The 24,541-nt window shown below is 44.1% G+C and overlaps 1 protein-coding gene across 4 annotated transcripts in view; it reads right to left on the bottom strand.

The window, feature by feature from the left end:
* Positions 1 to 24,541, bottom strand: part of TAF3 (TATA-box binding protein associated factor 3) — a 117,817-nt gene that overhangs the window by 17,401 nt on the left and 75,875 nt on the right. For all 4 annotated transcript variants that reach the window (XM_061468582.1, XM_061468586.1, XM_061468584.1 and 1 more), the window contains 2 exons: positions 7,776 to 9,592; positions 2,140 to 2,222 (listed from right to left, as the gene is read on the bottom strand). In XM_061468582.1, coding sequence (XP_061324566.1) covers positions 2,140 to 2,222; positions 7,776 to 9,592 — 1,900 coding nt within the window. The remainder of the gene's footprint in view (positions 1 to 2,139; positions 2,223 to 7,775; positions 9,593 to 24,541) is intronic.

The following is a 24,541-nucleotide window of genomic DNA, read 5'->3' as shown; positions in this document are numbered from 1 at the left end:
CTCCACTGCAAGCTCTGCACAGTAGACACTGCGTCGACACACAACACAGATCCCAGAGACACGTGGCACAAACTGTATTTACTTGTGTAACGGCAAATGTCTTCCCAGATTTTGCCTTGGAAAACTATGGAAAAATCCTAAAAGCTATTATGAAGCTCCAATTTCTTGTTTGCTATAAGCCAGAACATATGACTGGGTTATTTACACCAGGACAACTCCAGGGGGCCACTGTGGTGGGCAGGGAGGAGATACTTCAGCTATAAAAAGGAAAGCAGTATGCAGATAGAGATGGAATACGAATGGCTCAAACCCTACTTGGTTATGCAGCTTAAAGCAGTCTCAAGGATGTGGAGAAGATGAAGTCCCCCTTGTGACACCCGAGGTCAGATAGAATCATAGAATCACAGAATCAAGCAGGTTGGAAAAGACCTTTAAGACCAACCAGTCCAACCATTCCCCAGCACTGCCAAGGCCACCACTAACCTGTGTCACTAAGGGCCTTGTTTTTCAAATACTTCCAGGGGTGGTGATTCCACCAGTTCCCTGGGAAAAGATGGGGGTCAGTGTGCCACTAAGGATGCAGAAAGGAAACTGCAATAGAAGCAAGTTTCCCCAAAGGCTGTAAAACAGGATGTTGGCATCTCTGACACACTATGGGCTGGCAGGGCTGATGACGATGTATCCATATGATTCATAGCAGGCAGATAGAGTCTGAAGTCCCTTCTCAAAATGTGTGTGTATGGTCTTTCCATAGGGATGGAGATGGGAGGCAAAGTCAACTCTTTGGTGCTAAAGTACGGCTTCAGAACTTTAACTTAGAACTTGTTCCTTGACAATATAGAATCACAGAATAGTTAGGGTTGGAATGGACCTTAAGACCATCAAGTTCCAACCCCCCTGTCATGGGCAGGGACACCTCACACTAAACCATATCACCCAAGGCCTCGTCCCACCTGGTCTTGAACACTGCCAGGGATGGAGCATTCACAACCTCCCTGATATGATTTAATTTCCCCCATATAAACACTTGTACAGTCATTGAAGAAGATGAGCTTAAGGGTATCCATAGTTCCTCAAGGAGGAAAATTAACCTGTGGGCTTTAAAGGGGCATGTGTCTGGATGTGCACATTCAAATCACAGACAGCAGGACAGACGAGTTCTGCGAAAGCTGGAGCTTTCATACAGCAACCTGAGGCACAGAAACTTTACAACATACATTTCACAAATATTGTGAAAGAAAGCAAGCAGAAATGGCTGAAGAGCAGGAATCAGCCCTGATGTTTGGGATGGGGGTGCCCCATAGAAACCAATTATGGAAGTCCCTTAGCAACTTCAAACCAGTGAAAGTCACAGTTGCCTACTGTGGAGGAGTGGGACACCACAGAAAAAGAGAATAATCCTCAAAGATGCCATTTAACTTCTAAAGCAGAAAAATTAGCCATTAGGAGATTCAGTTCGTAAGAGCTCTAAAAGAGAAACAACTACATAATGTGATGAATGGAAAGGAAAGATTTGTCTGGGGCTCACACATCCCACCAGCCATTAAAACCAACACGAAAAAAGCGATTAAAAGAAACCCTTCACATACAGCACAGGCCCAGCCTAAAAAGGCCAGTGCCGGCGTGGCTTCCCCAGCCTCTCCAGCTGCCTGTTTGTGCTGGATGATCTCAGTACAAAGTAACTATTATTTGTACAACAGCACCCAGTAATTAGGGAGCTAATGAACCGCCATGTGAAATGCGTTAGGTACGCTCATAAATAATCACCAACAGTTATAATGAAACAGACGTGCATAAAGGCACTCCAAGTGTTATGTTTTAAAGCATAAAACAACTGTTAGCTGAAGAGTGTTGTGAAACTTCGCTGTAGGTTACACTAGGAGTAACCATCCATTACAGAAACCTCACTAAACGTCACCGGAGGCATCATATGAGTCTAGACGGAGTCTTGTAATCCATGCCCTAGAAAGGCATGGAGTGAGAAACACAGCAGGATGGATGGTCAAAAGATGTAATAGCTGTATCAATAATTTGCCACTGATTTTTAAGCATTTCCCACTGAAAATAAGAGCTGCCACAGGTTACAGAGCATGAACTGTGGTAAACATAAGCCTCAGAGATGGATTTATTTGTACTTACATCTTGTCTTGGCCTGCACCCACTCTTAATGTCAGCCGAGGAATAACTGGTGATGGAGCTGGAACAACTGGTTCCACCTTTATCTGTACAAGGGAACACAATCATCAATCAGAGACTGCAAGCAGACTCCCCAAATACATTAATTACATGAAAGCACTGATGGAGTTCACCGGAGCCTGTGAGCTTAATGAGACAGACCTCTGAGAGGCTGATCACTGCTCTCTCACGCTTCATGCTGTGGCATGGATGATGGTCAGTGTTTAGTTGGGAGTTCCCAACTGCAGCAGATCATAAATATCAATTCTAGACTTGAAACGTCATTGCATTTGCACCTCCTAGAGACACAACCCCTCAGTATGCTTCTAAACAACGATCTGAAATGCTTTGACCTTAGTCCTCAAACTCGATAGGTACCCATTGGTGTCTGCATTTCTGAGATGGAAATTTAATCATTTCCCAGGTTCCTCATGTAAGTGTACGGTGACCCTCTTGAACTAAAAGTAGACACAGAGGAAGCAAATAAAACCCAAGCACCAACACTGGATACTTTATGAAAGTGCTTATCCACATAGGTATAAGTGAACCATTGTTTTTCAATGCAATTAGACTGAGGCTTCTAATGGCTATTTTTCAAATGGCCCAGTTTCCAACCTCAGTTTCTGGTGGAATTTAAACCTCTTGAGTATGTCCTTAAGCTCTTTGAATTGGTGTCTGCCAAAGTTACCAAGTCCCATTGGGCTACTGCTTTGCACAGTCTGCACAGAATCATCTCAGATTTTACAGTTGACACTAATGATTCTCCATACATACGATGCTCAACTTATATCCATATATAAGTGTATATACATTATCTATGTGTATATATAGATAGAAAGGGAGACTGATCTCATTTTAAGCATGTGCATCATCACATTTAATAAAATAACCACTTAGCTGAATCTGATCCAGGAACTTACAAGAGACAGAAATAGTCTGCATCCACTAAATGGAAACGTGAGCAAAACTCAGGGGGAGACATCTGGTTTGGAAAGCTTTCATAGAGAAAGGGGGCAAACGATCCGTTCAAGGCACAGAAAGCAGAGCAGGAGGCAGCAGGCCAGGGTGGGAGGACTCAGTTAGGACTTACATTGTGGAATGGCAATGACAAAGCCACGTGCCACATACCTTGCCCAGAGAACTGGAGTTGCTCATCTACTCCAGAGAGAGGAGGGCTGCAGCCTGAGTGGTATTTCTGTTGTGAACACAGTTAACCATGCTTTTCAGTGAAGCTCTCTATTGATATGTATTAGCTTACTCCACAGGCCTCTCTACTCTTTTGTTTATATGGCATGATTTCTTTGTTATGTCATTCCCCTGGAGTGCTGCAAAAGCTTTATTGCTCTGCAGCTCCTAATGCCTGCAACAATCCCACTGCCACTTCCCACAGGTACATCTCTTAACTGCTTTTCCAGCATCTTCACCTGTGGCGATGTCCAAGGGATAGAGGCATGGAACTGAACCCTGGGTACAGAGGGCTCAGGAACACGGCTTTGCACAGATTATCTTACCTCTTTTCCAGCACGTTTCTCCTCCTTTTGTAGTGCCTATTTTGAATACAAAGCTTTCTAGGACAGGCACTGCTGCTTAGCTTGCAGCACACAGCACCGAAAGACACCTATGTCATCCATGCTTTGCAGGAAGGTCCTTTGTGTTGTTATTTGTGCACCACAAAGACAGAATCACAGCATGGCTTGGGCTGGAAAGGACCTTAGAGCTCATCCAGTTCTAACCCCCTGCCATGGGCAGGGATACCTTCCACTAAAGCAGGTTGCTCCAAGCCCCGTCCAACCTGGACTTGAGCACTGCGGGATGGGGCAAATTGCTCCACACAACAGTGGTGTGGGTTCGTGTGGCAGAAGAAAAGCAAATAAACCACTTTTTTAAGCTCAGATACCCACATCACAGTCTCCCTGAGAGGAAAACTGTATTCCATGGCAATCCTAAATCTCATCCTTTGATACAACACAAGAGGAAGCAATTTTCTACAACACGGGTTTGCGTGTAGGGTTTGCACAAGCAGAGCAGGGAGAAAATTAAGGAGCATTCACAGCCATACCCTGCATAGCCTGGTCCTCGATATCAGTGGTACGATTGTGATTCCCGATCAGGGGCAGCTTGCTTTGGGGCAGCTCCAACAAGCCTTGCCCTTATGCAAGGACAGCTCCGTTTCTCAGGAAGCAGCTCCTCTACCCCTTTCGTGCACAGCTCGGTGTATTAAGGTTAAGGCTGAAACTGGGTCAGCAGCAGCTTCCTGAGCTGCTCAGTCACTCCCATAACACACTCAGTAATCTCCGTAGTAGAAGGAGTGTGGAACTGCTTCAAGTGTTTGCTTTCAATCCGGCAGCGCACGGAAGGCAGCACCCCAGCTCACTGCCTCCTTTTCTGGCCCCAAGGGCAGCACCCCGGGGCTGCTGCGGAGCACAGAGCTGCAGGCAAGCCCCGCACAAAGCTGCTCTTCCTCGGTGCTGCCACCGAAGGCTTCCAGCATGAAGCCTTCAGATCTGCCTCCTGCCATTTATGGAGGGTACCGGTTGCTCTTCTGTGTCTTCCAGGGGTAAAATTACAGGCAAAAGGGGATAAAAAGCTTCGACACATGAGGGCATGGAGTGATGGGGGAAGGGGGAATGGCTTTAAGCTGAAAGAGGGGTGATTTAGATTAGATATTAGGAAGCTCTTCGCTGTGAGGGTGCTGAGGCGCTGGCACAGGGTGCCCAGAGAAGCTGTGGTTGGAGCTGGACGAGCTTTAAGGTCCCTTCCAACCCACTCTCTGATTCTACGAGCTTCCCAACAGGATGGGAATCACACCTAGGTAAGAACTGTAAGAGCACTCCAGAATGAAAACATTATCATTGAGTTACTCTGCAAATACAGTGACAGCAGAAACAGAAATCCGATGTTTTGTACTGGCCATCAAGAGCTGACACTGCAGTGAGACCACAAACTCACCTTTCAGGTGGCACTTCCACCTCTGAGGCGGAGGGACCATGAAGTCTGAGCAGTAACACAGTCATCTGCTCTTACAGCACAACTGCTGGCTAAATAAGCATTGTGTGATCTGAAAGCTAAATTAAGGAAACACGTACTTTTAGGGGTTAAAACGGAAGAGCAGCATTCTGGGGTAATACAGGGAATTGGGGCCAGCAGAAGAGCATTTACAGTGGATTACTAAGCTTCCCAAATCACCAAAGAGGTAAAGTCCAGCAATATAAGACTCCTTTGTAGCTAACTAAAAATACATTGTCAGTGGATTTGTCCAGTTTTATGTATAAGCAATACTTCTTTCACCTGAACTAATACTAGTAGTCATATAAGCCCCTTATTGCCATGTGCTGCATTTTTTTTGCTAATCTTCAAGGATTTAGCTTCTTTGCCACATACCTCAGGGCACCAACTGATAAAGCTCTAACTCTCCATTTTTCCAGGACACCAGCAGTGCGGCCTTGCAAAAAATGAGAATCGCTCCAGAGATTTAAAGGGGAAAATTTATTTGGAAAATCCTGACTTGCACCAAAGAGGTGGATTAAAAAAAAAATAAAAAAAAAGATAAAAAAAAGCTTATCTATCAAAAATCAGTTTAAATTTTAATTCTATCTGGGGACTTTTTCATGCATTTTAGCTTTCAAGTTTATCTCTCGACAGGGACTTTATGCCGAGGCAATGGGCAGCCTTGTCAGTTTAATTTGTCCATGTTTTTATTCCTGTTGAACTCACATATATATATAGAACCATATATATGATATATATATAATTATATATATGATATATATATTCTATCATCTATAGAACAGTTAGCGTTGGAAAGGACCTTAAGATTATCTACTTCCAGCCCCTTACCATGGGCAGGGACACCTCACACTAACATATATATATATATATATATATATATATATGGTTCCTAATATTTCTATATTCCTATATGTATATATATTTCCTAATGTTTCTGTCTATGCTAAAGCTTTACCAGGTGTATTTGTTTCTGTATCTGTTCTGCTGCTCTAAAGCAAACTAGATGAAGAGATTTGCAGAAGAAATGCAATATCAAATGGATGAAAACCAGGAAACTTTGCTTTATATAAACATGCATTTAACTTCAATCTCTAGTTCAAGGCCAGGTTGGACAGAGCCTTGGGTGACACGGTCTAGTGCGAGATGTCCCTGCTCCCAGCTGGGGGTTGGAAGTGGATGATCTTAAGGTCCTTTCCAACCCAAGCCATTCTGATTCCATGACTCCTCGCAGAAACTCTCAGTGGAATACTGACAAAACAGCTCAGGCATGAGGAGCAGCAGGCAGACAAAACAGGGAATCCATGGAAGTGCTGCTGCAGTCTAAACCCAGACATTGAATTAACATGGACAACTGGGCCACCAGTGACTCATCCACAGCAGCCAAATGTTAGTGCTCCAGATCACCCAGATTCTGCATGGAAAATCACTTGTCAGCTTAAAAAACATGTCAAGTTTGGGTATCAGGGGCTTGTTTCAGGTTCAGTAAGCAGGTAGCAGCACAGGGTACAATGGCAAAGGAGGAAGGTGAGGAATATCTCACATCTGAGCGTGTATGAATTGAGTAGCACACTCAGAGCAGGATGTAAAGAGCTTCTTGGTAAAACCACAAGTTATACAGTGCTTCCTACTGCTAAGGATAGAGATTTAGGAAATCCTTTATCCAAGGTTATCACATACGAAGACAATCTTTCTTTTCTTCTTTCTTTTTCTTCTTTTTTTATTAACAATTTAATGCGTATTAAAAGGTGAAGTGACAAAAAAATTAGAGCAAACCCTGAACCAGAGGAGCCGATTCTAATGGGATTTCCAATCTGATAACATGCAAATATGCTGGTTTCATTTCTGAAATATTAACTATATTCTCAAGATTAGGTGATATTGGAAAGAAGAAATTATCTTTGGCTGATGCAAATCAGTAAGAGTTACAGGAGTGGAAGGAGCTCAACCCACTTGACAATCAGCTCTCCCCTTCTCTCTCTCAAGCATCAGACTCAAAACGAAAGGTGACATTTGGGCCATGATTTCAGAACAACTGTCTTACTTCAAACAAATTACAGTCTTGCTAAGAGAAAATTCAACAGCTCTTTTGAGCATCTGAGACTGCGTGTGAACGTGTTCATTTGCAGGTGGTCTGCTCCTCATTTCTCTCTACCTCGTAACCTACAGGCGTCTAGAGCTTTGAAACTATAAATTAAAGCCTATATGACACAGGTATAAGGTTGTTGGCCCTACCAGTGGAAATCTACGGAACCAAATCTGTGCATTGCAACACTACATACATTCATGTGTGTGTGCTGCTGCTGAGGATGAGTCCAACCTTTTCGAAGGGAAAACTGAGTTGAGGAAAACCAGGATAAACTCACATCTCAAATTCACAGGACTGAGCTTCCACTGTTTTATCTTCCAAAGAGGTGGGACAACCCCTGAAACTCTTGACGGGTATCTTCCTTGGAGCTGTTGTTTTTAAAGCTTAACCAAACCTGTAACCACACATCTCCTCAGAGCTCTTGAACAACACTCAGCAGCAAAAACAGGAATCCATGAGCGCTTTCCAAGCAAGTATACCACCTCAACCCAACTAAGGAGCTTACCTTCTCATGTTTGTGTTTCTCTTTTTCTTTCTCTTTCTTCTCCCTTTCTTTCCTCTCCTTTTCCTTCTCCTTCTTTTCCTTTTCTTTGTCCTTCTCCCTTTCTTTCTTTTTCTTCTTCTCTTTTTTGTCTTTCTTCTTCTCTTTTGGTTTCTCTTTGTCCTCAAACAGTTTTTCAGGAAGCATTGGAGACAAGGAAGGTAACATGCTGGGGAGCCTCATGGCAGTTGGTGTGCTGAACAAGGGCAAAGGCATTTCTTTGGGAGGTAACACAAGAGGTGCTGATGGAGCCTTTATCTTATCTTCCTTACTCTTATCTTTAAGTTTCTCTTTGTCTTTCTTATCCTTGTCTTTTTTGCCTTTCTCTTTCTCTTTCTTTTTATCTTTATGTTTTTCTCGGTCTTTTTTGGTATTGCCATCTTTCAACTTTACTTTTGTGTCAGCATCCTCAAAGTCCTTTAGTTTGAATTTATAGGGATCAAGATCATCTTCTTTGAGTAGTTCCTTCCACTGAAACTTTGCTTCCTTGTTTCCTTCCTTGTCTTTCTCCTTCTCCTTGTTCTTTTCCTTCTCCTTATTCTTCTCCTTGCTTTTCTCTTTATCTTTTTCCTTCTGTTTTTCTTTCTTCCTCATCTTTGTCTTCAGCTCTTTTTTCAACTTCTTTTTCACTTCTACTGATGCAGCCAACTTGGCTCTCTCCTCATAGACTTTGAGAAGAGGTTCTGGAGTTGGCGGCGAAGTGGAAGGAGAGGAGAAGTAAGTGAAGTTGGTAGGTGGATTAGAAGGTGTCCCCATGTTTGCCTTTCGAATGACCTCATCAATTGAGTCATCCATTGTCCATGAAATGTCTGAACTTGAAGTTCCACCTGAGGGAGGTATCGGAGTCGCTCCTGCCTTATTTGTGTTATTGGCAGAAACAGAAGGTTTAGGAGTTGTAGTCTCCGATATAGAAAGCCTTTTCGGACTGGTGAAAATCTCCCCTTCTGATTCAGAACCAGAGGAAAACTCAAAGGGATCCGGTTCTCGTTCCGCACATGCACGAGCAATGACAGCATCGATTGAATCATCGATGGTTTTGTCCATCACTGGTACTTTCTTAGTCTGGTTTTCAATATTTGGCTTGGTGGTAGGCTCAGGTGGCGTCTGCCCTTGTTTTACTTGAATGTTTTCCTTTCCTACCTTGTCACTTAATGCAGCCAGAGGGGTTCTACTTGGTGTTTCAGGCTTGACCGGTGGTTGAGGAACATGAGCAGGAACCTTTGGACTTTTAGGACTTTTTGGGCTCTTGGCGCGACCCGGTGACTTCTTCTCTTTGGATCCAGTTTTTGGTGAACGTATGGGACTTCCGGTTACCACTGGGGAAGGTGTAGTTTTAGGTGATTTCGTCTTCTGTCCTGGAGAACTTGTTTTGGACTTAGTTTTGGGTACAAATGGCTTTGCCTCCAAAGTTTTGGGGGTTGGCACTTGCGATTTTGCAATGGGAGCCAACATTGGTGGTTCTGGTGAAGGAGGGGCTAAGTCTGTACTGTCCTGAACATGAACAGGAGAAAGCATTGGTGGTACTTTCTGAGTGTTTATTGAGCTAAGAGGTTCACGTGGTTCCAAAGCCCCGTCCAAGGTGTCCCCTTTGGAAACTGAGAGTTTTGGCCGTTTCACAGGTGGAAACTCCTCAGCATCAGGACTGTCCAATGGTCTTCTGCTCAAGTAGTTCTCATCATTAATTGCTTCATCCTCTTCCATGTCTCCCTCTTCTTCCAGTGGCACCTGCATGGCCTCTGCAGATGTACCTCCATCGGTGGGCACTTGTTCCTCTTCCTCTTCTGTAGCAAAGAACATATTACAAAGGCATTAGGATAACTGAAATGTGTTTTACAGAAACAAACAAGCATCACAGCAGATGTTCACATGCACCTCAGCCTGTAAGAGGTAACAGGCCAACCAACAGCTTCTTGCTGGTCCACTTGGAAGGAAAAAGTGGCATCTCCCGCCTTGCGCTAGCCACCATCACAACTGGCAGATGCCCTCATCACAGTGTAATGCCAAACCCATGAGCAAAGGATATGAGGGAAGAGCTCAACAGTAGCGACAGACCTTGTGGAGCAGGTGTAAAGCATCAGTTTTACCTAAAAGCATCCTAATTATTTCTTACTGAAGTTGTTGGGATCACAATAACATGAACCTGCTTCATTTTAAATGAAGGGAGGGAGAAAGGCTGAAGCATTTTTTTGCTGTAACGGAGAACTTCAAGGCATACATGAAAGCAAAATTCATTGGAATTCCCTGTCTTGCCTCTATACCCCACAATTTTGATTGCAAATTAACTACTAGGAAAATGCCTTCTTAAATCTGGGTTGTTTTCCTTGAAGCAGCACAGTCTGAAGGTTAAAGAAGAGGACTAAGCCCCATTCAGCCTGCTTGGTTCTGCCTCTGATACCATCTTAAGCACTTGCTGCACGTGGATGTTATCTGTTATTAATAGGAACACCCCAGCATTGCATGTGTGTGTTCGTTTGGATCAGGAGCATGCCTTCGAAATGCATTCCCCCCCTTCCTGTTGTTTTGTTTGCATCATGAGCAATCCTGGAGTGCATATGCTGGCTTCCTGCTGTAGTGAAACCAAAATGAAAGCTATGTTGCCGAAATACACCCAACATGCTCCAGTCACAAGTGGGCATTCATGCAAAGAGGCCAGAAAACCAGCTTTTGAAGATAAGATAAACCTGAAACATGCACAGTGTGGACATCAAGCACCAATCGCTTCAAGCCACTGTGGGTACCACCTGTGTGATTGCTCTGGTTTTTTGTTTAATAGCAATTATTATTCTTCTCCCCTCATTTAACACCATTTTCAGTCCTACACATGAGACATTATGGTGCAGAGAATGGAGGAAACTCACTTGAGATCTCCCAGGAAATCCACAGCAGGTTTGAGGAGAAGAGAATCTCTGATCTCCCCAACCACAGCCAAGCACTTTATCCTCTTGGCTATACTTCCTCACTCTCAAAAATGGAATTATCCAAGCAGGAGAAAGGATTCTTAGTCTGGGATATGAATGTCCACACCGGCCTTAACCTGACACATTTATATTTGCTGTCATTACTTGATTACACCTCTGCTGGTTAACATTCTTGTGTCGACAACCCCACTTCACTTCCCCTTGTGTCTCTGTTTATCCACCTGCAAAAACGCATGACATTTTGTCTAGCAGGGTTTCTGTGCAAAGATATCAAGTGCCCTGAGATTCTCACATGGAACATGCAGTAAACCCCATTTATTATGACAGTGGCTAAACCCCGACTTCTTAATGAGGAGGAAGTTTTAAAGAAGCAAACCCTGAGGAACTCTTTACACCGACACCATTTAGAGCTTTGTCAGGCAGCATCTTTCTGAAATATGTCTCTTCAAGGCATTTACTTCCAGGTTTCCTGTGCTGCTGTTTCTCTGCTGTAATGTGTCAATGCTCTGATTTAGGAGAGTTGAGTCAAGAGCCCTGGGCTGCAGCACAAATCTTGCCAGCATCACAAATTAAGTAAAATGAGCTAGCAACTCTGCCTTTTGCCAGGGCCCAGAGGATTTACAGCAGCCAGCCCAGAGAGGAGCCTTTGCCTGAGGATAAAGTCTTAGCCTTCCGTGAAGAACAGAAGTGTTTGGGAGTTCGGTTTTGCCTGGCTGGGCACTGACATTACAGTTTATAAACTGCAAACTTTAGAGTATAACTGAGAAATCTCCGTGGACCGAGCCTGCACCTGCTACAGGGGGAAAAAATCTGCTGCCAGATCATGGAAGTCATTTCAATCTCTGCTTAAGCTGCTGCAGAAATCAGCTGCCTTCATCTGCTCGAGACTGTTCTGGGGATGAAGAATTAGCATTCATCAGATGTCACACAGCGCAGACTGCTACCGAGCAATTCCTCCCCAGCCCACGCCACCGCGTGCGCCGCTGAGTCTGTTTTCATTTCAGGTTTTAAAGGGTGATAAAATGTAAAACAAACACCATGCTTTAAAACGGGGATGCTGAGAAGTCGTCTGCACTGCTTGCAAGACGAAAAGTGTAGCCCGGTTCAAACATCAGGGAAGACAGGGCTTGATCGTGCTGATAGCAACATGAACCATTTGGATATAAAGAAACACAGGGATAAAGAGTCAATAAAGTGGAAGGGAAACTACTGCAAAAACCTGCATTTGCTACAAAAATCAGGACATTTCTTTGCTAAAGATTTCTGCTAACCCAGCCTCTTTTCCACTGTGTATCACGATAATTCATACTCTTGTAACTCCTTCCCATCCCAAGGTGCTTCTCATGTTTTCCCTGCTCAGGACTGCAGAACAGCAGCAGCTGCCGGATCAAAGGCGAACAAACAATTCCAGAGGAGGTTTGGAGAGCAGGGACCGGGGTTTTGCACAACGAGAAGAAAGAGCAACGCTTGTTCCTTTCTTAATAAGGCCAAGTAAAGTTTGCACCGGGCCCACCAAGTGTCTGTGATCTTGTGCGGAGATGCCAGGGAAGGGCAGAAGAGGTTAAAGTGCAGTTTGTAGAGGTGAGACTAGAAATCGGGGTGTCTTGGCTCCAGCTTTCATGCACATTCCTGCAAGCCACAAAGACAACTCAGTAAGGAAGCAGCAGCATTACCATCCCTTTTATATGGACTTGGATTCCCCCAAAACATCTGGAAAAAATTGCCTGGGTCAGTCCTGAGCAACCCAGGGCCTAAGGAAGTTCACGAGCACTGAACTACTGACACACACTCACCACTTCTCAGACATGCTCAGATGACAATCTGGAATCCTGTCGTGGCCAAATGAAATCCAAATTTCTCTTGGAAGGAGGCCACGGGCTGATCCTTCAGTGAGGACTGGGCTTGTGCCAGGCAGCAGCTTTCAAACCTGAGCCACCACAGCTGTGGCCATGGCAGAAAACAACACAGCACTTTTATTTGGGGGGGGGGTTAATCACAGAAAGTGAAACCTCTGTCTTGCATTCAAGTGCAATAGGCTCTTTTTCCTCCCAAAGGACTCACACCGGAGCAGGCACCAAATATGGGAAAACATCAGCTTTTAGGTGGAATCTGCTTGACTTGGTGATGAGCGTTTAAAACCGTGCAGCCACTTTCTCACCCCTGTCCGTCTCATTCACTACCCGGCACTTCCCAACGTGCAGTCCTTTGTGCACATGACTGCTTTTTAACTCTCTTTACTGCCACCTCTCCCTATCTCCGGCCACCTTATTAATGAACCGACTCGAGTTAGCATCTATAGGTCAAATGGATATCACCTCGGCCATCTGCCCTAATAACTCTCTCCTGTAATGAAAGGAGACTGAAGCTGTTTGGGAGGTTTCTCAAGATAACAGATACATTTTTTTCTTGGTTGTTAGAGAAGTCAGTGCTGGATCAATATTAATGCTCACATTACTAAAGCTATACAGAGCAATCGGTTATTATGTCAGCCAGCCCATGTGCAGCGCCCGGTTCAGACGATGCGCAGCCTGCAGGAGGGATGAGTCCAGCCGTCGCAGTGCAGCCCCGAAGGTGAAGCTGTCCATTGCTGGAATAAAACCAGCTGATAGCTGCTAGATGCTGCTGCCGAGAGAACTGTTTGTTAAGGCAGCATCTCTTACTGGAGAGCAGGATGCGCAAGCGACGTGTCTATGTAGATGCGAGTCCTTCACTTGCATGAAAGGATGATTTTAAGGGGAGGGGAGGAAGGAATCCACTCCTGCCTTGACACAGGTCTGCAGCACGATTTCGGGCAGGTCAGACCATGTACTGCTCTGCTCCCACCTGACAAGTGATGATAATTCCATCTCACAGAGGCGCTGTAAAAGCTGAACTTGATTAATACGTAGCTCCTTGGGATGACTGAACAGAAAGCATGAGAATCCCAAATGCAAGCCGTGGGGATCTGTCACCACTTCAAATGATGGCAAATTTCTTAAGCTGGGCAGTTCAGGCAAGAAACTGAAACTCCTACACTTTCTAAAGGAAAAAACACTAAATCAGCACAAAATTTCTTAGTACCTCAATGTTTCTGTAGTACCTCAGTGTTCCAGAACCGAAGGCTTGTTTAATATATGCCTTCTCAATTCAGTCATGGCTTAGTTTCAGGACAGCAATACTCAACAGCTCAGTAATGAACTTCCAAGTTCACAGTGCTTGAGGGACTGTTTATCCCTAACAGGGACACGGGGGCACAAAGGAATGGAAATCCTGGCTTTACTGCCAGAACCAGGCTACTGTGCTCTCCTAGCTGCCCCACCAGAGGAGGGTGCACCCACTGCTTTGTCAACAACAGGTCACATGGAAGCCAAGGCAGGAAAAAATAGATGCAAAAACCTCTTGTGAGGCATTCTTCAAGCAAGAAAATCTATTTTCTATGTATGTGTGTATATATATACATATCTATTATATATATACACATGCATATATACATAAAAGTGTCATCATCTTGGTCATTACCAGACTTGGTAGCTTCAAGGATAGCAGTCAGATGATGTCCTACTGAACACGGCACCGAGTGGGACAGACAAGATCTCTGCTCAGCTCTTGGTCCTGCCAAAACCTTACCCTGTCTTATTGGCTGGTATTTAATTAAGCAAAATTCCAGTCTTCTTCTAGAAACTGGATTAATATTTCTCTATGTCAAAGGGTGGTGATAAGATAAAACCATCCAGCTAAGACCTGGAGATCTAAGAAAACCCCCAGGTACAAGATGAAGCAGAGTCAGACACACTGGCCTAAAGCTTAGAATCACAGAACCAACTAAGTCGGGAAAGACCTTTAAGATCATCAAGTCCAACCATACTTGCTGAAGAAAGCACATGCAGCCTCTTACCTTCAATGCAAGGGCTAATGTATTTATTGCACAAAGCTCTGGCAGGTAACAGTTCCTGTGGAAGCCAGCTCTTGTTATTATAATAATGGAAGATTTTGGTATGTGGCATTTGATACTAACTTTAGCATGGCTGATAAACAGCATCAGCTATCAGAACAAATCCATTAAGACAGAATTCTGAATGAGCAGATGTATCCATTTGACTTCTTCCACAGCCCTTTTCTTTCTAAACAGAGTTTGAACATTTTATTTTCTAACAGAATGACAATGGCCAAATGAAGATCTATCAGTAGATCACACATTTCTTTCATGCACAGTTCTTCTGCTCATATCATATCAAATCAATGAGCTCACCAGTCTTCCAGTGCCTGAAGGGGCTCCAGGAAAGCTGGAGAGGGGCTTGGGACAAGGGCCTGTAGGGCCAGGACAAGGGGAATGGCTTGAACCTGCCAGAGGGGAGACTGAGATGAGCTCTTAGGCAGAAGCTCTTCCCTGGGAGGGTGCTGAGGCGCTGGCACAGGGTGCCCAGAGAAGCTGTGGCTGCCCCATCCCTGGCAGTGTTCAAGGCCAGGTTGGACACAGGGGCTTGGAGCAAGCTGCTCCAGTGGAAGGGGTCCTGCCCATGGCAGGGGTTGGAGCTGGATGGGCTTGAAGCTCCCTTCCAACTCAAACCAGTCTATGATTCCATGATACCAGGTCTCTGTGCTCCTTTGCACTGCATGGTACCAAATACAAAACGTTAGAGTCTTTAAAGAAAATGAGGCTCAAGAAGGGCAATAATGTGGCAGTGCCTGCACTGAAGTCTGCAACCCCTCTTTCTCCCCAAGCAAATGCTCCTCAGGACAGCACGGCTATCGACCTGAAGGATTTATACCCTTTACGAAGGTTCTATGAGCCTATACACAAGTCAGCTCAGCCTTTCAAATGCAAGAAAGGGAATGATCATTCCCACCCAACATACAAAACTTTTTAGGGAACAAAACTCCCAAACTACTGAAAAACTTCCTGCAGACTTCCAGAATAATTCTCCTCTTGTCTACATAAAGCATGAGATTAAGGCATAGATACCTTTTGGGATAGTTTAAGTCACTAAGTCAAGCGCTTAACATCCCTATCGTACCCAGTAAGTAGGGGCTTCCGACTTCTGTTAAAGAGAAAAGTTTTTGTCTTATGCCACGATAGGTTTTATCTCTTTAACTTGTAATAACAATGGCCTTTTCCTAAAGCAAACAGAACGTGTGCTTGTAGCCCATAAAGGAAATGAATGGAAGAGCGACAAAATTCAATCCTGATATGCTCCAGGCCAATATCCTGATACCCTAATGCAAAATGAACACACTAAAATATCTGCAGTGCATTTTGAGCTTAAATTGCCAGATTTTCTATAGATATGTGTATATATGTATATGTTATATATATAGTATTATATATGTAATTTCTCTGCCATATGAAGACACTGATCACTGATGTGGGTTGTTTACCAAAGAGGGGATGCACCAAGAGGTTTCTCTTTTACTGCATAAAGGAGATAAACCAACCTATTGTCAAACCCTGACATTTTCCAGTTGACACCCTCTATGGGGAGGGAGCTGGTAAGACAGCACCAGCAAGCAGCTCATCTTCCACGTGTCTCACATTTTTCCATTGACATTGCCAGCAAGTTCATTCCAGGGCCTTCTTGCTATGTCCTGAAGTGCAGAAACCACAAATATATTAAAAAAGAAAGAAAGAAGAGCTTTCAGGTGTGGCTAGCAGTTTTGCATAAAGAACTGTAAAGAGGATGTTAAACGTGCCTCAAGTTAAACATCCAGATTTGCTGGTCACATTGGAAAACTCTGGGCCAAAGTGATGCCTCCAACAACCAGTATTAGGCAGGATAAAACTCAGAGGTGCTCAACAGGACTAATGTGACACTAATGTGACACTAATGTGACAATGTACACATTTATCAATCACTCCAGAAGTAGTTATTAACCTGTTCAAGAAGCTACAAGTGATCAACAACCCCCCCCTCCATCCCTAATGACAAAATAAATCCATCCACCTTGAAATACAGATGACAATAATGTTCTGGCTCAGGACTCAGAAATTTCCAGGCCAGTTCAGTTACATCTCCACTGCGTTCAACAACTGGTTCACACTCTTGGTTAGGCTCCTCTTGGTATGAAATCAATGGAGAGAAACTTTTCAACACCAGCATGAGAAAAAGATACTGATAGTTTGCCAGAAAGAAACCACAAGTTTTATGATTTATATACATAAACCATGTATATCATTATAGAATGGTTTGGGTTGGAAGTAACCTTAAAGATCATCTAGCTCCAACCCCCTGCCATGGGCACATACACCTGCCACTAGATCAAGCTCCCCAACATGCAAGCCTAAGGGCATGGGAAAGAAGAGGTGAGAGATGTGGAGCATCGCTCTTCAGGCATCACGTTGTGGCTTAGGGTATAATGTGCACCTCTGCCTTCCAGTGCTGCTTTAGGATATGGGATGCAATTAAGAGCAACACGTTAACATACTTGCTAGTGGCAGTCCTCATTATAATACCTTTTAGAATATGCAATGTTCATGAAGCTAAACTGCTCAGGATTCTTAACATGACCCACCCTGCTCCCTGCTGAAGACAGGAAGGCAGCATTGGTAGATTGCTACCAACTCTGTTACTCACTGTCTCTCTCTGACAAGGTATCAGTCCTGCATTTGTGCTGCACGCAGCAAGTAAAAACGTGTTTCTGCCTAAATACAGAGAGGGCGACTTTCTTTTCGCTTTGACTTTCTAATAGTAGCTCACCAGTTTTTGTAGATCACCCATGTGTACACGAGGAAACGCATGTGCATGGCAGAGCTAAGCTGATATGGCTGGAGCTGCTACACAGACTTTGCATGGGGAGTAAAAACAACCACAAAAGCACCTTTAGGAAGTGACTGAGCAAGAAGATACATGAGAACCAGCCAGCTCCCTGCCAGCAGGGCAGCCTTGGTTCAGTCACTTTGGTGTTGCTCTGAATTACCTGGCATTGAGACTCTCCCCTGAAATCTGCAGAGTATGACATGAAAAACACCATACAGAGGGACAGAAAACCTCCATACCCAAATGGGGATTCGACTGCATGCTTTCTGTTTTACTTCTTACTCCCTCTGGAGTGTATGATCCTCAAGCAGATCAGGAACTCACCCTGAAGTGCACACGCAGGCAGAGAGGTTTTCTCTTTAAAGGAACATTTTGACTTCTAAAAAATACAATTATTATCAAAGACAAGGTAATTAGGCAATGACAATCCACAGAGTACAACCCATCAATAACAGGGTACATGAGCGAGACTGACAGAGGTGTGAAGCTGATACGTTATAAATGGCTCTATACTGACCTGTGAAAATGCAGTGTTTCCCTAACATTCGGCACAATAAAAACCTAAAATGCTATATAAGCAAGCCAACCTGAAATGACACCTAGTATTATAAATGGCCTAATCTATATGTTAATACTGTTGTATCACATAACTGCAGCAAGACTAAGATAACAACATGACTTTGGGGTTTCTATGGCTACATCCTGGGCTAACGTGCCTGAAAGGGCTTGCTGCTGACACCACACAAGCTTTCTGAGTGCTTCTCTTTGGTTATTTATGATATGATTTATGATAACGACAACATCTCCTATTTTCTCCCCTCGTCAGATACAATAAATTGCCATCGTTAATCACCGTTCTTGCTTCAGCTATGATTACAATAGTATAATAGGCCCTAGCTATGGTAATACTGTGTATTAAGGTGGTTTTTTCCCCCCTTTAAAGAAATATGCACAAGTAGGTATTTGCAGCTGATGTCAGTACCTGTAGCAGTTCAATAATCTTCCCGGGAATACTCCTGGAGGGGAATTCCTGTTACAACTCAGATTCGGCACCGTTCCTCTTGCAAAGGCTGACTTTATGATCTAAAGACTCAAAATCCACATGGTATTAACCGGAGCTAACAATTCTCAAACACACTACGAGGGCTTTATGTGTGGTTTTTCCTGACAAAAGGAAAGCTGATGGTCAGCCTTTTCACTTTGCGCCTCCCTATCTAATCTCACCGGCTGAGCTTTCCAAACCGGCTTTTCAAGTACCACAAATCATACTGAAAACAAAGCCACTGAACCTATACAAACATTCCGAAGGATTTTACAGTGCTTTTCCTTTCCTATATTATGGTCTTGTATAGGAAAATATACTGTTCTGTCTTCAATAAAATCCTGTGATAGAAAACCCCAGGCTTTCACATATCTTTTAGGAAGCAACTATTTATACCTTCTAGCAGAGGAACGAACTAGGTATTTATTAGACTGAGGGACCTGTACTTCTGCCATACTAATAACATTGCCTGGCACTGCAGAATTTGAGTACTTCACAGATTTGCAACCTCTGCATGTGTTAAGGTGCTTGGATTCAGAAGCGAGAGAATACTGTGATTATTTCATAGCTTATCTTGCGAATGAGCTAAAGAACCCCAGAAATGGTACAGAACCACAGAATAGTTAAGGTTGGAAAGGACCTCGAGATTGTCTAGTTCCACCCCCCCTGCCACGCTAAGGCATAATTATCTCATAGATATCACATGTTTCTTTTACCATATTACTTGAGATCTTGCCCTTTCTTCCCAAAGGATAATATTTAAACCCCCAAAGCTTTCTATGTAATGCAGAAATGGGGTTCAAGGCTCAGGGGCTAGAATTTCAGAGTCACATTTCTTGTCCTCAGGAGTCTCAGAGACAGCGAGTAGGAGACAGACGTGATGGCACAATGGGATATGTTAGACTGTATTAATAAGCATATTTCTAGTTATGTTGCTGCTATAAATAGCTACCATGCCCTTCAGCCCAGCCACCATTAGTGATCAGGCTCATTACTGGTTTTGTGGAGGCAGGAGGGGAGACAGTGGCAACACTGATGAGCATAGGGAAGATGTCTGATGTGTAAGTGGCAGCATGGAAGAAACGGGAGCACGAAGACAGTGGTCTCCTAGGGCATGATGAGCTCATCTCAAAGTTCAGAGGATAAACATGGATACCACTGGGTGACACAGAACCTATGCGGAGAGAGAACACCCTTGCAATCAGCTACGATGCCCCGAGCTTGCCTGTGACCTGCTTTGCTCTCACAGAAGTAAACCTGGGCTATTAAGGGTATTAATCTGTTATTTACTTGCTGATGTGATGGAGCTCCTGCAAAAATGCATTACCAGAAGGAAGCTCTGGCTTGATGCAACATAAAGACCATCATTACTCTTCCTATGCAGGACAAAGATGCAACTTTGCCATCGTAAAAAGGCTGTGAGTGTTTATATCACCTTCAAATAACTTTTTAGCTCAACAGCTCATTTGGTCATTAACTGCCTTTCCTCTCCTCTTCCTCCTGCACATCACTTGCAATCGCAAGGGCACATTTGCAACCAAATGATAAGCTGCTCAGGGTAAGAACTGTATCTGTGTTTTTTAAAGTGCTTTCCTTACTTCTGGGCAGCATAAGAGACCCACAAATAATGGGGCACATATTTAGAGACTCTTCTACCCCTTTGATTGTCTTCACTGGATAAGAAAAGGAAATCAAGTGTAATATGGTACAAAAATGAGGCAGACTGAAGGAAGGAGAAGTTTATTTTCAATATGTGAATAGGGATGGATAAAAACGTCAACCGGATCCTGTGCTCTAGAATGAACTGGAAAAAGTTTGTCTACACTGCCAGGCAACCCCCGATCCGTGTTATCTATTCACAGTGCCACAACTGAATGCAAGTTAGTGAAGTCTAATAGTAACAATAGAAAAATGATAGAAAATTGACTGGGGACTCCTACTAGTGCACAGTTACTACATCTTTAAGGCAAAACCCCCCATATATTCGCCCTCTCTCTTAATGTATGCATGTACACTATGCCCACAAGTGTTCACCAAATATTCCAGCTGTTGGGAACGGGTCTATCAGCTCATTTCCTTAAGGACAGCAGCAGGAAGGAAGAATGCTTCTGCCTACAAGAGCAACTGCTTTATTCCAGCAGTTGCTAACTCAGAAATACAAATGCAGTTGCAGCTTGTGACTGTGAAGAGCATCCAAAGTCTTCACAAGTATGTGGTGACTTCCGTACTCTTGAACTGGCAGCGGCGTGCCTTGGTACATACATGAAACCCTGCGTTTGCTGGGAAGAACTCTGAGATACAGCACGAGTCCCCTAACAAACACAATCTTCTTGGTCTAACAGAGAAGGAAATCACTGATGATAAGGTTTTAATAAAACCTGACAAGCCTCAAAATCACATTCACCGGGAAGGGCTCACCCCCGAAACAGATACTTGACAAAAGAAGCCAAAGAAGACTCAAAGAGAGGGAAATGTTTACGTTAAGAGGTTTTTTCTTACAGCTACAAATCCAGTTAGTGCCTCTCTTTGTCTTTCAGCCTCTTTGCTTTACTCTGTATAGGGGCATATGTGTACCCCTGGCTCTGCCCTTTAAGGGTGCCCATAGGCAGTGATAAAACGACTCAGGGCAGCAGTCACCTCTGCAGCAGCACTGCTCAGGCAGCACTCAACCACCAGGCTGCACAGCTCTACACTGTGGTGGGTTCAAGATGCTACTGTCAGCACCAGAGGAAATAGAGCGCCTCAAAGAGCATGGGGTGACTGTGCTGAGCAATAATTCTGCTGTTGGGCAGGTTCCCTCTCCAGCAAGGAGCCCAATTCAGGAGGCTGTAGGAAAACTTAAACCACATCCAATTTAAAACCTTTGCTTTTCCTCCTTTTCGTCTTTTTTTTTTCCCCAGTGACCTCATAATTTTTCAGGGACGGCTGCTGAAATCTATTGCTTCTTTCTGGAGGACCTCATGGATCACAGCAACATCTGCACATAAATCTCACTTCCAAGGACCTCAGAGGCTGAGAGCAGAGCAAAGGAGTCTGTTGGATGCTTGCACTGTACAAGAGCATTTGGGGGGGGGGGGGCAACTGGAAAGACCTTGTGGTCTTTTGCAAAGCCACAGCCATGAAACAATCCTGCACTCTGCAGTTATTGCAAGCCTTTTAGGAGCATTAAGCTAAGCAAAAAGTAGTGCAAATAACCCCACAGAAACAGAATAAAAGAGGGATTCAGAGATATCAGAGTCCTGCATGTACACAAGGAAAACTGGGCACGAAGGTGAAATGATTTGTGATCCACTCTTCATGGCATTACTTGCAACGGATGCAAAGTACCACAGGATTTGTGGAAGCACTAAGCAAGTTTCAAAGGATTGTCTCTGTTTAGAAACATTTCAATACACCTTAAAGGAAAACAACAAGGACCCCAAAGCCAATGCTGAGTGATGCTGCACTTCAGAGCCGGCAGACTTCATTTCGATGGGAGGGCTGCCCCAGTGCTCCCAATGACCTTGGCAAAATTCCTCCAACAAAACCAAAGCAAACCCCCAAAACACACACAAAAACCTTCAGGACCTTGGGCTCTAAAGCTATTTTAGAATTAGCTTTCAATAATTGCCCCACAATAGGAGTTTTCTTGATTAATTGCTTAAGATAAGGCCTCCTTTTGCTTGCTGGCCTCCAGTGACTCTCTCTACTTCCCATAATCACTTTTGTCTCTGCCTCCTCTTCGCTAGGACCTGCTAAGAGAAAAATCAGAGCCACCCCAACTCCATTACCTGAGGATTAGGCAGGAGATAACCCTGTGCATTCCATTACTGACCATTACTTGAGTGATTATTCAATCAGGTTTAGACCATGTGAAAGATGCTCTAATTGTTTTGCACAGCTCGCCTGCCCAAGCTGTGCTACATCTAAGGGATGCAACTCCTTCCTTTAAGAACATAAAAATGATGGGCTGATTGCAAAGGGAAATGAGAAGTGGTTTTGTATTGAACTCTGCTTTTTAGTTAATATAAAGAAGCTAATCAGGCTTAAGTAGGAGTTAAGGATCTATTTTGATCAAGTTTCTGCACAAACTGGATTGTATAGATACTTGATTACAGAAATCTTGCAGGATATTGCTTTTCCATCAAAATTACTGAAAACATAATGGTACGCAGCCATTAGTTTTCCAGCAGTTTAAGAGATAAGCATCCTGAATAGAGGGAAAGCAGGGACAGGGAAGAAACCAACAAGGCAGTTAGCAGGCAGGCTTAATTTAAGCGAGAGGCTCGTGCACAAACATCAGCGCTAGACTCCGAGGGCTCGATACCCTGATTTAAACTGAATTAATGTCTTTTAGCTAAGTAATATTTTTCTTGGACACATGGGAGAAATGAAGAAACCCAATGAAAACAAATGTAGTGCAGGAATTGGCTGCAGTAGGCACTTTTCGGTAACATTAACTTTCCAGCCAGGCATTAAACCCAGAAAAGCAAAATCCTTCATTTTAGAGTTGCAAGATTCCCATGTAATCTCCCCGCTCCATAGACCCCAGACTGGTACTACCAGTGGCTCAAATTCCCAGGGACATGGGCCAATGCTCTACAAAGACCTCCCGAAGAAGCCACCAACTAAAGACAACTCCTTCATCTCCGGATACAAAACTCCCCTTCACTTCCAACCCCCACAGAAACCTTTACAGCTGATGCAAAATTCATCTGTAACTGTTCATTTGATCTTCTTCTTTTTGCCACACTTCCTTAACCCGCGTTCTTCAAACTGCCACCACCAAATCAGAGCTGTCGCCTCTACTTTTAAAAGCCCATCAACCTTCGAGCTCCAACAGATCTCATGTACTACCTCATGTAAGTTATTTCTTAGACATAGTTTCCTCATAAGTGACATTCTGGTAGATCACAGAACCCCAGACTGGTTTGGGTTGGAAGGGACCTTAAAGTTCATCCAGCTCCAACCCCTGCCACAGGCAAGGACCCCTTCCACTGGAGCAGCTTGCTCCAAGCCCCTGTGTCCAACCTGGCCTTGAACACTGCCAGGGATGGGGCAGCCACAGCTTCTCTGGGCACCCTGGGCCAGCGCCTCAGCACCCTCCCAGGGAAGAGCTTCTGCCTAAGAGCTCAGCTCAATCTCTCCTCTCTGTTTAAAGTCACTACCCCATGACCTATGCCTGCTTGCTCTTAGATGGATATAACCAGCCCCTGCTAGCACCTGGAGGGGTATTTTGGCAATTTTTAACCTAAGTTGCTTGACTGTGAAGTGTTTAAGGACACATGGATAGGGCTTTGAGCAAGCTGCTCTAGTGGAAGGTGTCCCAGCCCATGGCAGGGGATTGGCACTGGATGAGCTTTAAGTTCCCTTCCGACCCTAACCATTCTATGATTCTTAGACTGCCTTCCAGCTCTTGGCTAACACAGATAAACCTTCCCCATGGCTTTCATCAGTTCCAGCCTTTACCACCCCTGTCTTCATGCGTATTGGGGGGTAAAGAGGAGATTTACCTATGAGTGAGCACAAACTGCTGGTATTCTCGGGACTCAATGCAGAATGGAGCTTGCTCAGCCATGGCGAGGGTGCTCCTTCCAGGCTAGGATTAAAGCCAGTAGTAGAGAAGTTTGGGTTCTAATGGATAAAGTGCTCTAGAGTACACTCAGCCAAACACCTCTGCTGATGAACGAGACCTGAAATTCAGTGGGGAAGGGATTATCATCCTGCCAGGCCACGTAATTTTAAAGAACACCCCCCCATTAATCTAGTTCCATGCCAAATAGTAAGCACCAGTTTGATCCAAATCCTATTAGCAACAACAATCTGTCGTTTCCTCCTCTCCCCAAAAATGAAATATGCTCTGGGATGTATTACAGAGAAATCAGTTGAATTGAGGGAGGTTTTCTGCATTAACTTCTCCCACCTCCCAGTTCATATAGTGCATTTATGGGGCAGGAACCGCTTTCACCCACACTGCTGCTCAAATAGATCATGAACACAGACAACACTGAAGATCTTCTTTCCCATTTCTCTGTTTCTACTTTTCGTTCTGATTCTCAG

The sequence above is a fragment of the Pezoporus flaviventris genome, unplaced genomic scaffold, assembly GCF_033815535.1.
Source record: "Pezoporus flaviventris isolate CSIRO_AGI_PZ_B2104156 unplaced genomic scaffold, CSIRO_AGI_Pfla_v1 ptg000049l, whole genome shotgun sequence".
NCBI lineage: Eukaryota > Metazoa > Chordata > Aves > Psittaciformes > Psittacidae > Pezoporus > Pezoporus flaviventris.
Note: the sequence above shows the minus strand (reverse complement) of the source record. Positions and strands in the feature narration are given on the sequence as shown.